At 35.7% G+C, this 16093-nt stretch overlaps 1 protein-coding gene across 1 annotated transcript in view; it reads right to left on the bottom strand.

Moving 5' to 3' along the window:
* Nucleotides 1-3997: 3997 nt before the first annotated feature.
* LOC104074533 (protein SCAF8-like) overlaps nucleotides 3998-16093 on the bottom strand; it is a gene marked incomplete at its 5' end in the record, with an annotated part of 17558 nt that continues 5462 nt past the window's right edge. Inside the window, 10 exon segments of the mRNA XM_009574681.1 lie at nucleotides 3998-5707; nucleotides 5870-6054; nucleotides 6056-6780; nucleotides 7424-7645; nucleotides 8255-8335; nucleotides 8863-9007; nucleotides 10540-10670; nucleotides 11869-12025; nucleotides 12683-12796; nucleotides 14442-14542. Coding sequence (XP_009572976.1) covers nucleotides 4909-5707; nucleotides 5870-6054; nucleotides 6056-6780; nucleotides 7424-7645; nucleotides 8255-8335; nucleotides 8863-9007; nucleotides 10540-10670; nucleotides 11869-12025; nucleotides 12683-12796; nucleotides 14442-14542 — 2660 coding nt within the window.

Below are 16093 nucleotides of genomic sequence, written 5' to 3'. Positions count from 1 at the left end.
TAGTAAACCAGTGACGCCACTAATATCACTGTTACTATGCAACTGCTGAAATGTGCATTTTAAACTTCTTAAAAAGGGAAAATACATTCATCTTCAACTGCACAACATATCTTAACAACCTCTTGATTTTTAAGTGTGCACAGACCACTAGTCCTTCCCCTCCTCTAATCTTTGGTAGCAGAGCATCTAAAAGATACTAAGAGTAGGATATTCAATGAGACTACTCTTTTTCATCAAGTTTGTGCAGGATAGAAAGGAACACAAGAATTATGGCAAATACAATTTTACAGCTTACCAACTTCAACAAAAACCCTATTGACAGACTTTCATACCATCCCATCACTGACGAGAATCACTTTTCAGATCCTATACACCTTTGCTGGAAGTTATTACTCTTAAAGAGATGTCATGAATTTTCTTTTTAGTAGCTCTACTTGACTCTTCTTGACTATGAAGTATCACGTACATATGTTAACAAAATTCAAAATGTTTACTGAGTACCCAAAGAACTTGTACAGACTAAGTGGAGTGAATAACATCACTAAGATGACCCTTCAAGGAGAAACATAAGACTAGTTACAATTAAGAAAGTCTTGCAATATGATACTCTCTTTGCCACTGCAAAGTTTCTGCTGATGCGAATTAATACAGTAAAGCAACGCGGTGGAAAGATGCTTTTGCCGTTCTTGTTCAAATAAACAGCTTCAAATTAAAAAAGAATATCCTGCCTTTATGCCTTTTAAATCAATCTCTCATCTACACAAGTAGATAGCTTCACAGTACATGCTTACTTGTGAAAGCTCAGCACTTGAAAAGAAAATGTGACTAATGTAAAATCAAAGAATCAGCAATAGCTGTCCACAGGGAAAGAAAGATCTTTTCATTACCTGAATTAACAATAACAAAAAATTGTCCTAGTTACTCCTGATGACTCCTGATACTCTGAATAGGTTTTAAAATTGTATCTGTTCAGCTGCCATTATCAAGAGACAAAAAAAGTCACCCTTATTATGATGTTATTTTTAAATACATTATGAAAATACAAGAATGAAATTTGGGATCCATTTTTACTAGTTTCAAATCAAATGACTCAAAGATTTGAGTTAGGGGAACATGAATCAAGAAAAGGAGTACTTTAAGTGTTGACCGGCATAACGTATCCTTGCACGTGTTCAAAACTGCTGACACTGTATTTTGAGAAAATTCTGCAACAAATTGGCTTATTTTATAAATACGTTCTATAAACAGTTTATTTGATAATTTTCCAACTGTGCTTAAGTAATGCCTATGCATGCCACTCTACAGGCTTGATTACAGTATTCCTGTCTTGCCTTATTCAGGGTAAGAGTACCTTAACTTCATAAATAAAGCCATATAAATCACTGAAACGGCTTGAAGAATGGTATAGTACTCTACTGAAGCAAAGGAATCTAACATAATTTATACCCTTGAGTTTCTAATAACAACGTGAAGCACTACATATAAAAATGAAAGTGTACCAATATTTCACAGAAAAAGGCTTTAGCAAAGAAATCATGTCCTTATAGCAAATGAAGGCTATGTTTCATCTTTGTAATCTTTATGGATGTAGCATTCTGCTCAAATACAGTACAGTGAAAGATCCGAATCACAGGCTGTTTAATAAGGTAATAAATACATCAAACAACTTACTAATGCATAAGGTTTTCAAGTAAATGTGCACGCCTAAATATATTGTGTTGCCTGCAAAGCTACCTGAAATATTTTTCAATATGTATGTAACTTATGTAAATAGTAGATCAGCTTCTTCAGTTGCTAGAATTGACACCTTTCATCACTAGAGCAAGCTTTAAACAGGCATAAGCCAGAACTGCTGCCCAAATGCCTGGCCCCCATCTTCTTTCTGTCTCTTTCCTTTGCATCAGCAAAAATTACATGTCACTACCGTGAACCACATCAAAGAACTGGTCTGGATCTCAGGACAGCTCCTTTCAGTGCACATGTCGGCTTTCGATGACTTAATCTACAGTGAGAAAGGAAAGTCTGCACTCAAACTCTGAAAGATTTAAAAATTCCTACTGGCAAGATAAAGAAACCATACTGTTTTGGTAATATTAAGTCCCTTCTGAGTTTCTGAATATGGCTATTTTGGTAATATTTGTCTGCATGCTACATTAATAAAATAAGAAATGGAAAAGTTCTAGCTGTAAACATGATGCAACTGAAGACTGTACAACAAACTTTTATTCTACAAAAAAATAAAATAGTTGTTAGAAATGGATGGTATAACACATATGTACAGTAGCCAATTTATTAATGCTTGAAAGATATTAACAAAGATGAAAAATCATTAAATAATACATTGTTTTATACCACTACCAACCAAATTGTTTAACATCTCTCTCCTGGTAATTTACCTAAACCATCAAACTACGAGCAATTTAGCATACTGCCGGTCCCAGTTTAGAAAAACAGATTAACTTTCCGTTTTAAAGAGGCATTTAACAAAATGTTTGAAAAATAAAGCTACTGCCAATATGTGTTTGATTCTGAGTATTTATGTGGTCTATGACTGAAGCCTTTTCAAACTGCACATATTAAAATGAAATAAAGAAAATCCCTTAAGTTCATGAAGTATCCTTACAGCTATTTTGTGCGTTTAGACTTTCACACAACCATATCCGCCTGACCAGAATACTACTAGTAGGTGGTGCAGCAGCATCAGTCAAGTTCTTTGAGCCAGAGTCTGCCCATGAAGGTACTTTTACCTTAAACATTGCTCATCTCAACTCCCGAGACATGTTCTCGTAATAAACACATCAGCAAGGTCTATTACAAAGCAATAGTTATTTAATGCATACCTCACTACATTCTAATGACTACTACTTGCACAATAGATAAAGAATCATTCATTCAAGTTCACTCTTTCAAAGGGCTACCTTCATTAAGCTGACAGTTTGTTTACTATCCAGAATAAAAGTCCCTGTAATTGAAAAACTGAACCATGACACAGCATGAAAAAATACCCCACCACCCAGAGGGAGAGGGCAACACACACATGCGTAACTTGCTTCTATGTTCAAAGGCATGCTTATGCTTTACACCCACATGACATTCTCATACTTTCATCCCTTTGGGGGAAGCAGAAGAGGAATTAAAACTTGCATGTTAACACTTCAATGTTAAAGATCAAAATTCTAACCTGAGCTAAAAACGTTTCTTCTACCAAAGGGGCATTCATGTAACAGAATCTACCCTTGGATCCTATTATGCAAGAGAAAAACAACTTTCTCAAAACTGAGTGAAAGGATGCTTTCAGACACAGAATTTTAACAGAAGTTATGTTGAAAGAAGTTGGTGAAATGCACTTGAGTGGAACAGATTGAAAACCTGACATTACCCTATAGCCAAATCTTTCACCACCAATTTAAAGGATACACAAGCAGCAAAGTAGGTGAAACGGGAGAGAATAGCGCTACTAATTTACCTAAGCAGCCAATTCATCTCAACAATTTAACAAGAGCTTCTACTTCAATATTAAGCCATCAAAACACAAAGCACCCCGCTAATTTCTGTTAAAAACATGGAGGGTTTTTTAGACCAACAACAGCTTTTTACTTTTCGTGCAACATTTCTGGACTTTGAGTCACTAGAAACAAATGACCACAAAGTACTTGAACACTACCACTATCTATCCAGAATACCAAATATATTACAAAATAAGACAATGCAAATATTTGCTTAAGTTTTGGCTTCATGCATATCTGCATTTTAAAAAGTAAGCTAAAATCCTACTGTATATTCTTACAGTATATCATGTTCCACCTTCCAGAAGTAGTAAGAACATCCTAACAATGAGCATGAGAAGGTAAATATGAGCTTGACAGTATTGCAGTGAAATAAGTTTTGTTATCTTACTACCTAAAGAAGGTGAAAGGCAAATTTTTACAACCTAGTTTCATTTCAATTTTATTGAACTGTCTACAATATTCTGTGAGTGCGTGCACATACACAAGCACGCACAGAAAAAGTGGTATCTACAAACAGTTTACACAAATATTTACATACATATGTTATTTACATAAGCTAATATGACTGCATGATTTTCGATGTAAAAAACATATGCTTCTTGCACATATAACTGTTGCATTGGTCTTACAAAAGTAATATAAACCTTTTGCAACAACTAGCTAAGCACATATCATAGCTGATTCCAAGTTTTTAGAGCTTGCAGGTTTTTAAAAAAAATACAATACCTAGAACACTGTTAACAAACAAATATGCTTTATTGGCATCTAAAAACAAAATGCACCCAACATTAAAATGTACTTTTTCATTTTTTAAACCCACTGCAGTACGAGGAACAAATCACAAACACTTACTTTAGAGAAAACAGAGACTATAGTGTAGATTTTACAAAATCACTTTTAATCTCTGTGTTATGCTCCTTAAATAACATGGGCCATTTCTTTTTCTGCCGAATTGTAGGAACATAAAATATCACAGCTTTGTCTATACTTTAAAATTCTGCAGCAGCCTAAAAACACGGACAAGATACACCAGCACCTGTTTTCAAGTATAACAATTTCGATAGCCAACCTAAGGGTAGTATCTAAAAAATTCCATTTTCTTCCATAGGAAGTCTTTGTTTGACAAGCTGTTATTTTATCTTTGTGAAATTAAAAGCAAGTGGGGGCAAGTTTATGCTTTACCAGAGAAATAAAAAAAATGTTTACCTACCATGTTCAAATTAAGAACAGTGTTCTATACAAGTCAGTTGTACAGTTATTTAAGTGAAAGATGAACATGAACATCAGATTAACTTAATTCTGGCAGACAAAAGTGAACTGCTACGGTCCAGTCAGCCATTTATCTATTACAGAGAGATGACAACTTTACAAAAGGTATCTTTTACCTACTGAGTGATGATTATGTCCCCTCAGTTTCTGTGCTTTCTACCACTGGTTCACTTTCTATATCAGCTTCTGTGTCACTCTTCTCTTTGTTTATCTCGACGGAAGATGTCAGTTTTTCATAAAGTTCTGGATCGTCCTGCACCTGTGCAGTTGGTGGCTGACTTTCTGTCTCTGCATTTTCACCGTTTACCTGGGGCATATTATCGGCTTTGCGTTGGGAAGTGGCCCCATCAAAATATTCAAAAACCCGTGGATGTGGAGGGGGGATCCAGTTGTTTGACATTCTGTCTCTTCCAAACCTGTTCCCATTAATTTCTCTGCAAAAATTAAAATCTCTGTCATCCCTATCCCTCTGTCTTTCCCAGGGTCTTCTGCGGTCATCAAAATCTCTGTGAGCATCTTGTTCAAATCCTCTATTCCAACTGGGACCACTTCTACTATCAAACCTGTAGTTTACATGCCGAAATCTCTCTCTGTCTTCATGGAAGCCTTTAGGACCACCATAAATAGGGAAGGCATGATGCTCTCTTTCATCATAATCTCCTCTCTGTCCCCAGTGCTTGTCTGAATTGAAACCAAAATGCTCCCTTCGACCAAGGTTATCTATACCTGGTCTTCCAAAATTTTCTCTCATGTCTACATGTGGTCTTGCAAAGTGTTCTCTTCCATCTACTGGAGGCCTTCCTATACCCTCTCTTGGATCAACTGGTGGTCGTCCAACAGAATCTCTGACATCCACTGGAGATGGTCTGTTAAGATTATCTCGGTTTTCCACTGGAGGAAAGCGATAATCTCTGTCTCCTTCCTGTTTGCTGAATGTTATCGCCTCCAAGTGGTAGTCTTTTCTCTGGATTAGAAATGCTATCGACATTTTGCCTTCCTGGTGTCCCAAAAGGTCTTTCTGTTTGATTAAAAATATCTCCTGGAGGAAAAGGACCTCGAGGTGGTGGGTGAAGAGATGGATCAAGGATTGCTGGTGCTGAATGTTATCGCCTCCAAGTGGTAGTCTTTTCTCTGGATTAGAAATGCTATCGACATTTTGCCTTCCTGGTGTCCCAAAAGGTCTTTCTGTTTGATTAAAAATATCTCCTGGAGGAAAAGGACCTCGAGGTGGTGGGTGAAGAGATGGATCAAGGATTGCTGGAGGAGGAACGATGCGGTCGCGGTGGCACTCCTGGCTGCATTAATGGAAACCTTGGTCCAGGCGAATGAGGCATTAAGCCTGGACGGATATCTATGAGAGGCATTCCCGGCATCCTTTGACTACTAATATTTAAATGAGGCATGTTTTGAACCCCAGCTGGATGCTGCATTGCCAGAAGTCCAGAATTACTTGAAATATTTGGTGGTGGCACTCCCATAAGTCCAGAACTACTTGAAACATTCGGTGGTGGCATTATGAGAAGCCCAGAGTTGCTCGAGACACTTGGTGGCTGTACTCCTGCCAGAACTCCTGAGCTGCTTGAGACATTGGGTGGCTGCATTCCTGTCAGAAGGCCAGGGCTGCTTGAGACACTGGGTGGATGCACTCCAGCTAGAAGCCCTGAGCTACTTGAGACATTTGGTGGTTGCACTCCAGCCATAAGTCCAGAGCTACTTGCGACGCTGGTTGGCTGAACTCCACCAGCAAGAGAAGAGCTACTGGAGACAGTAGGTAGCTGCACTCCTCCTGCAAGACCAGAACTGCTTGAAACAGTTGGTGGTTGCACTCCTCCTACAAGTCCAGAGCTGCTTGAAACACTGGGTGGCTGTACTCCCCCTGCAAGTCCAGAGCTACTTGAGACACTGGGTGGTTGCCCTTCTCCAGTAAGCCCAGAACTGCTTGAGACGCTGGGTGGCTGCACTCCTCCAACAAGTCCAGAGCTACTCGAGACATCACTTTGCACTAAAATGCAGCAACAAGAAGAACAGTTAACAGAAAATGCCAGTGTAACACATAGCATTCAAAACAAAACGCAGCTTAATCCATATTCAGTTAATGCATTCAGTGATGATACTGCTCACAAGGTCTGTCTCAGTTTCTATCATGAACATACATCATTTTAATCACATTGGTGATCAACAGACATAACACCACAGAAATGAACGTCTCTACATAGTAAAGAATATACAGCATCTTAAAATTGACAAACCCCACAGCCATCATCCAATTTATGAAAGGGAAGTATTAAAATCTTTGATGTAATTCTATAAATGTTATACTATCCTGCCCTCTCCTGCTCCTTTCCATTGCCACTTGTGTAGCAATAATGCAGTTTTAAGAAGTTTCCTGAAGGGCTCCCAGTCTCAGCTTTACTTCTCGAGTCTACGAAGAAAACATCCCTGAGCATAAGCTGCTAGAAATCAATGATCAGATGATGACAAAGATGGTTCCCACCACTCCTCCAACTTAAACTGAAAATAATACTCATCCTAAAACTGCCTACTCTGCAGTTACTAAGTGCAATGGACTACAATCTGCAAAAAGACCCTCAGAAGTATGATGTTTCCTGTATGCGATCATATCAGACAATAAAGACATTTCCTACCAGATCTATTGTTTTCACTGGAAGAAATCTGAAGGTCTGGAAGATGTGATCCCTTTTCATCTGATTCTGGTTTGTTCACTGGCAGAGGATTAAAAATGCTTCCAGCAGATAACGTTGGAGTAGCTAGATTGCTAGTAACTGTGCCAACTGGTAGAACAAGGCTAGTAAAAGGAACATCCTTCATCGTCTCTTGTGCAATGGGTAATGGAGGCTGTACTAAAGCTGTAGAGAAATAACAGAAGTGTATCACAGTAATCATATATTCAAGCCTTCAAGATTAGTTTGGCAGAGGTCAGGCTGATAAATCAAAATAAGTGAAATTAATTACCCTAAGTGTTACATTTTTTTATAGCAATTTCTTATCCTCAATCAGTACTGTAATATTTAAATTTTTTGTAGAGACCATGAACTGCAGGCAACCTATGCAATCTGTACTCTTTAACAGATATTTGTAAACTTCAAATGAATACAGTTAAAAGGCTAAACAAAAATAAATTATTATAAATTATTCAGTGACTAACACCAAATAGCTCAAGCAACAGATACATCTGTTACAGACAGGTTCAAATATTGAACTATGCATACAAATGATAAATAATTAATTTGCCGTAATTTTTCTCCCCAGTAACTCCACAGTAAGTATCATTTTTCAGTCAACTTGAAAAGCTCTGTAAATCTTTTTCTCAATACCTGCTTAAACCAGCTAAACAAAACTTCTGTGTTGCTATTTTCCGTTAAACAGGATTAACTTGCTTTTGATTAAATAACAAGTATATCAAACAATTAAGCTTTTCATAACACACAAACAACTATTAGAAGAATCAAACTTACGTGTTGGAACAACTGGTGGGACAACAGGTGGCGGGACCACAGGTGGCGGAACCACAGGTGGAACTGGGGGAGGCATATAACCTATATGGAAAAAAAAAAAAGCCAAGTTATTACAAGGGAAGCAAATAAAGTTTTGCAGTAAAAGCTTTTCTGCATTATTCATCCTGAAAAGCTGCATCACTGAAGACTAGCAAACAACAAATGTATGGTAAGAGACAATGATGGTTATTGTTTTCAAAAACAATCCCATCTTTACTGTAGATTATCTGCATGTGCATCTTTAAAAGTGATTTCTGCAAGTAATATCCAAGAATAAAATTAAGAGTTTCAAAATTTTCCAAAGAAAGGAGATTAATCTTAAGGGTTTTTAAATTTTCATTTTTATCAAAGTTCAAAAAGAATTCCTATTCTCAACAGAATACACTGGTAAAAATAATATTAAGTTAGACATAAGAAATTTCATACTAGATTAAAATTAAAGATTCAAAGGTCAACTGGCTCAAAGAGTAACCAGAAGCTCATGGAAAACTATAGAAAGCATGATGTGCGTAGAAGCACACAAACTGAGTATACTCATTACACACCCAACTCCACTTTTACTAACTTACCTGGAGGTGGCTGTGAAGGGTTGAAACTTGCTCGCAAAAAGGGTGGAGGAGGAATTGCGCTATAACCAGGAGGAGGGACAGACATTGTGACAGGAAACGCAGGTGGAACCAAGCTAACAGCAGGCACAGCTGGAGCTACTGGAATCTTTTTTCATGGAAAGAAAAAACAAGCAACTTCAATACTTAACAGTAGTCAATGACATAAAAAGAGGGATAAACTGATTTGACTGCAATTCATGTTAAGCACTAAATGTACTAAAGGCTTTGTATATATTCTGAACACCCTGAAGAATTAGATTGCATTCTGAAATGGTACATACACTACAGATAAACAAGGTCACTGGAAAAATCCTATGCTATCTTTTCTTTATTCTAAAAAGAACAGAAAAATACACGGTTAAACACTATACTTATTCAAGAATAAAAATTTACCTATGGGAGAGAGATGAATGCAGAAAGGGAGAGAGAGAAAAGGAAGGAAAATGTAGATAGTGTGGCAATTTGAGAGCACTTAGAAAACAGTGATTCTATTCTCATTAGAAAAATTTACGTATTTTAGAACAGTACTTGAAAGTTGAGTTTAGTGCATGTAATTATAAGGCTAATGATCCCGATGAAATCCTGAGAATTACTCAACATTTCTCAAACTTCTGTTTGAGCCATGTGTTTTGATACAATGCAGCATAATTACAAGTAATTAGCAGTAGAATAAAAGCATACATATATGTATATTTAAATATATTCTGATCACAGTGTACACTAGGAGACAGTTGAAATAAGAAGAATGAAGACAATTTTTGTGAAAAGAAAAAAGCTCAAAATTCAATGCAAGTAAATGCAAATATGTTAACTTTCATAGTAATTTTATTTCAGCTCAAGTATTAGAAATATCTATACACGTTAGGAAAGGTAAAACAGTAATAATATGAATAAAAAAAGATTTGTATTAAGCAACTGCTTCTCATTGTACAATTTCACAATTTGACAAAAAGCATTTGTATGTATACTTGATAAACATGTGTAGTGTAGTATACTCGAAAACTTACACTGTATTCTTCTAGCCTTCCACAATACCTTGTTACTGATTGGATGTTAATAAAAATTCTCTGTTTTAGCAGAAGGAAAAAAAATATACCAGAGAATCAGAGACTCTCATGAATTACTGCATATAGAATGCAACAGCACACTACTTGAATAATCAGATCTTTTAAAGATGAGACTGTCCCTATGAAATCCTGTCCAGAATTACTGAGAAAACAATTAAACATATTCAAAGCTGACATGGGGAAAAGCACAAGTGAAAAAAAGATTATTGCACTGCTTAGCTTACAGAAAGATGCTTTGCTCTATAAGCAAAATACTTTCTGTAAGCTCATTTTAATTTCTCCTTGAAAAACTAACATGCCTTTTTTTTTTTTTTTTTACAATTGCTCTGCCTTCAACATTTAAGCCTTCATTTGAGATTGTACACAAGTTTGGGATATGTTCTGCATGAAAGTAAAGATTTTGCTCAACCACAGCAACTGGTAATATCTAAAATACTTCAGAGATAAACACACATGGACTGAAGTATTTTTGATTTAAGTACTTTAACTCAGCATTAAAGTTTATTTGCATTGAATAAAAAGTTTGCCCTCCAGTTCTGTAGGGTTTTTGCAAACTTAGACCAATACAAACCTGCAGCATAGTGACTGGTTGCGTGTAAGCTTCTGTCTGCGTTGTAATAACTGCACTCTTATCAACTGCAGCACTCTGCGTAGTTTGAGTATTTTCTTTAGCAGCTTCTGAGCTTCTGGCTGTTTCCCATTCTTTAAAAAAAGGTATATTTTTAATATAAAAAGAAAATTAATGTATTATTTTTGTTTAAATATTAAAAAGTGCTCTTCTTTCTTAAACAATAAATTTTAATCTGGTACCTATACAGAGTCATTACAAATAACCCCCAAACTTATTATGAAAAGAAGCAAGTGCAATTATTTATTATTATATATTTTAAAGAATGTAACGTATTTTTAATCACCTGCAATACTCTGTTTAATTATGCCTGTATACAAACAGATTTTTCAAAACTTGCCAAGTTTCTTCACCAATCATTCTGTTAATAATTTGTAATATAGAGTATGCTCCAGTCTTCTAAAAACTGCTGTTGTCAACTCATCTGTGTTATCAGCTGGCTACCGTACAATGACAGAGAATCCTCATGTTAAACAAACCTCACCCCAACCCCCATTTCTTCCTTCTGCCACTTCCTCAAAAAGTTTTGTATTTCAAGTATAACATAGTGAATGTATTTTGATAATGTTTCATGTTTTAATATTTCTGTCATTTATATTCAATTTTTACTCAAAGCAAGACTGCATTTTGACCTGTAAAATTACTGTTGCTATTATAAACCAGTTTTAATCTACTGCTTACTTCAGCATAGTCCAGTCATTTGGTGCTAGATCTGCTTCAAGAAAACACAGTACTCGTGAATCTTTTACAAATCTAACAAAACTCTCAATTAACTGGCTTTCAGAGTAAGGTCTAACATTACTTGCTTTCCTGCCTCTTTGACTTTATGGAGGAAATACCTTAAGGTTCAGCCAAGCTGTGCCTATTTGAACAAGTTTCAATGCCAACTTAAGTCTGATATCTGAATATAAGACTCTTCACAATCACAAGTAGATCATAATTTCTACACAAATTAATATTTTATGTACTTGGAAATGAGTACACAGCAAATTCATAACTGTTTTAAAAAATGCTAACCTTTATTAACTTGCTTAAATTAATTCCCCTTTGTCACTAATTCCTTATTGTCATGACAATCCATTAGTACTCATCTACAAAGACAATCTAGATTTCATGATTACAGTGCCATTTATACTGTAAACAAGCAGCTAGTAAAATTTCTGTAAATTGAAAAAGAGTATGTATTACCTAAAACAATAAACTTTCTGAGGATCTGCAATTACCAAAATAAACACATTTTCTTACTAGGAGAATCATTGTTAATGTCCGTACCTGTGTTTACTGTCTCCTGGTCAATCATGCCACCTTCAGCAAAGCCCTCCAAATCATCCAATTTTACTTTCTCCCAAGGAATATATGAAACTCCCAGATCCACATCCCAGAATTGCTTGTATTCTGTTTTCACACCTTTATTCAAAGCCCAGGCAATCTGAAAATAAAACCCAACCAGAGAATCTGATTAAATCATATAACCTGTGAACAGAGTATTTCAGATCATTTCCTTCATGTTTCTGTCACTGCAGATCAATCTTCAGTTTTTAATTTTAAATGAACCTGTAGGAAGTTTACTTCGCCTCTGCAACAACAGGTATGTGGAAAGATTAATTACATAAAAAAATCTTACATTTGTTTTACATTAATCCTAACATATATATGGGGAAATTAAAAATACAGTATTTCAAGGACTCATCCTAAAGCATCAAAGAAAATAGAAAAAACCACAGCATTTAATCATATACTTATACTCATATTCTATGAGAATACTATCAAATTTAACATTAAGTGATCCACATGGTCAGGTACAGGACTTGGGTTGTTTACAGTCTTGTACTCTTATCACTAGCACGTACATAAAATGTTCTCCAAGTATTTCTAAGTATCACGTCATAATTTCATTTTACTATCTTCGATATCGCCTGTTAAAAGCTGCATTTTACACAGAGAGAAAAGAAAACAATTTACACCTTATTGCTTCATTTTTCTTCTCCATATTGTACATTTGAATGAACAGCTGCTAAATGACAAATCATGTTAAAACTGTACTGTATTTGAAATGGACAGCATCCTTAGATTAAAATCAACTTACCTTAATAATTTTAGACCCAATTTTATAGGACCCAGAACTAAGTTTCTGAAGAGCACGATACGCATCTTGTCTATGAACCATGCAGACATAAGCACAACCTCTTGGGGGAATCATCTATGGAAAAAAAGCAATGGTCTTAAAAAGTAGGAAAATCAGTACTTCAGATGACATAACAACACTAAGTGAATACTAATACTAAAAAAGAAAAGGCCTACACTGTAAACACTCATTACTTTAATCATCAATATTACTGATTTTGAGCATCAGCAAAACTTAAGAGTGATATTGGCAGGGTACTTCATTTATAACATTTTCAAGAAGCAGCAGCAAGTTGAAGAATGGGTGCTAAAAATGACATGAAAGATTTGAACGACATGGAGCAGGCAAGAACTGGGAGCTATACTATGACAACTTCAGAAAAGCAGAAGTTGTTTCCTATTGTTAAGCTCCAAATTCACCATGAACTGAGCAACAACCTTTCACAGAGGTGCAAATCAGTGATTAAAAGTATCTTGCGTTTTTGAAGGGTAGAGTCCTCATTCCTGAAGTGTGATTTCCACTTGCTTTAATGTTTTATTTAGTAAAGAAAAGTATGATGTGGCATGTAACCTTTGGAAGTTTGCAAATCATGCATGACAACTGCTTATTTTAGTTTTATTCAAAAGTTATAAAATATAGGTGTGCTTTTATGTCGTTTAGGAGCACACAGTAACATAACAAACAAAAATATTTAAGATTACATTTCAGTGCAGTTGTTACAAAAATACGTTTAAGATATACAACAACGTTATCCTAGGTACTTAAAGCTTTGTGGAATGCATAGGATGAACTATTTACAATATGGTTTGCCTCTGAAATGTAACAGGCACTGGGACATTATGATTGTGACATTACTTTCCTTTGAACTTTCTTAATTGCTAGTCCCTGCAAATCAAAATGAGGCTTAAATGTCAGGCTATGGGGTTTTTTTGACTTGTGAAGCTTTTTAAAAGATTCTGTAATGCCACAAAAACTGTTCCTTTTTAATTATATATCTGAATATATTAACGTGATAGGAAAAATAGTAAAAATAATATCTGAAATGAATGAAATTGCATGAGAAGCACTTTAAAACTGCTGGAGCAAGAGACAAAAATCCAAATTTCTCTCACCTAGATATGTTATTTTAGGAGAAAAATACTTTTCTTCAGCTGAATTATAGGCAACATTGAAGTACGACTCTAAACGTCTACATCTAAATGACTCTAAATCATGAGAAATATATCTCCTAATTATAAGCATCTTTTTAATTGTCACATTTTAGAGTAAACACTTGTTTACAGTACAATTTTTCTTCTAAATGTTTTATCCACATTGATTCCACTTAAGTAACCTTCTGTATGGAATGTAACCAAGAGCAATGTGGATACACGTCAGTTTGTGTCCGTTAGTCCAAGGAAAAATGATACCTGCCCTGTGCACATCACAAAAAGAGAAAAAACATAAAACTTTTATTTGTTAAGACCCTGGTTCAAAAAACTGTAAATTGTTAGTGCTTGGGAAAAACCGTTTTACCATGAAGTGCACTATCTTTAGCGCTTCAAAAGACAGTACATGGAAACCAACAAGCAAATATCATAGCCACAGTTTTTAAACAGTGATAAAAAACCCCAGTCTCCTAAATACAGGCTTAAGCTGCTAAAAGGAATTCAGAGGCATAAGCATGTTTAAGTTGCTAGTCTGTAATCCCTGAAAATGCATTGATAACATGCTTACTTACATTAATAGACTCTATTTGTCCAAATTCTTCGAACAAGTTAGTTAAATCTTGCTGTGTAGCCTTCTTGTCTACTTGACCTACCCAAAGAGTAGTACTGCAAACTGTCAAGAGATAGATTCATGTCAATCAAAATACTAGAATGTTAGCTTATAAAATACTCTATAGGATGGATATAAAAGGCTTTAGAATTGCACAGAAATCACTGATCAAAAAGCAAGAACAGTAAATCTACTACTCACTATATAGAGATTAAGTACATTAACAAAAACGTTAAAATGTTAAAAGACACCGAACGGATTCTCAGTACAAGTGTTCATTCTTCTTGTTTCATTTTGTTTTAAACAAAACAGTAGTTTTAAAAGAAATGAAAAAATAAAATTCTGTAGATTATTAGCTAAGGTAAACTGCAGTAGAAATTACTACTAATCATTTTTATTCCATTTTCTATAAAAACTATGCCTGTAGGATTTAAAGTCAGTTTTAACAAAGTAAGACTAAGTTCTAACTGGCTAGACGTGCATTACAGAAGGAACTTAACCACAGTATTATGCACTGCATTTTCACCTGAAAGAAACGGAAACTATACTTTTACTTTACCTTGGGGAACATCCCAGAAACACAAACCTGGCTGAAGCCCACCACTGAGCTGAAGATGTCCATGATACTTCTGACCCTTTTCAATTCCATCACAAGCCCAGATCCCAAGCAATTTGTCTCCCAAATGCCTACCCATGTCCCCTTCACCAAATATAAACATTCACTTGTGAGCTTGAACTTCCTTCTCCCATATGTACATGGTTCCAATTCTTTTGTCGTCCAAATATTACCTAATCTATGTGTGCAAGCCTTGACAAACTCATAGCAGTTATTTCCACTTAACACAGGGTGATCTAAATCAGCAAGAGTTTAGGCCAATATTGGTAGTTTTCCTCAAATATCTTACTACCCTGAGTAATCCACCCAGGATCTTCAAGGATCTAAGGCAGAACAAAACCAGACAACCTGGACCTCTTGGGCCTGCCCCATCCTGAACCAAGGATTTCTTCATCATCATCTTGATACATCACACGTCTTTCCTGTATCAATCTGGACACCAGTGTTGTGTGTTCCTGTGTCTACTGACTTTTTCAGCTAACAGCAGTACTCAGTAGTACTGAGAATGACTAGCCTTCAGATTTCTCTTGAACAAAACTTATTCCTCACATGCTTGTAGATGGCCCTTTTGTTTCTCATGGTGTTAAGCTCTATGAAACAATTCTTCAGACCTCAGCAAGTGATAACAATGGCTGCCACTGAACAAATTTCGTGAAGTAAAACATTTCTCAGGTGAATTACCTATTTATTTATTTATTTACCCACCCGCAAAGTTTCCACACTTCACTTAGCGTTCTTAATATCTCCTTTCCATGAGCCAGGTCACTTCACAGGACCTCAATCGCTGCTGTTGTTCATCAGGTTACTTAACATCCTTACCTCCCAGTTCCCATCCATTCTGATTATAGCTCCCTGCTTTGTGGACTACTGGGAGAAATCTACACCATAAAACTGATTTGCCTCTTTTCATGTGAAATGCCAGAGAAGAAAAAATATACATCTAAACAGTAGTAAAGTCCTGAGTTTAATATTTTACATCATTCCAAGGTGGCTTTAAT

This window comes from Fulmarus glacialis, unplaced genomic scaffold, assembly GCF_000690835.1.
Source record: "Fulmarus glacialis isolate BGI_N327 unplaced genomic scaffold, ASM69083v1 scaffold10143, whole genome shotgun sequence".
Classification (NCBI taxonomy): Eukaryota; Metazoa; Chordata; class Aves; order Procellariiformes; family Procellariidae; genus Fulmarus; species Fulmarus glacialis.
Note: the sequence above shows the minus strand (reverse complement) of the source record. Positions and strands in the feature narration are given on the sequence as shown.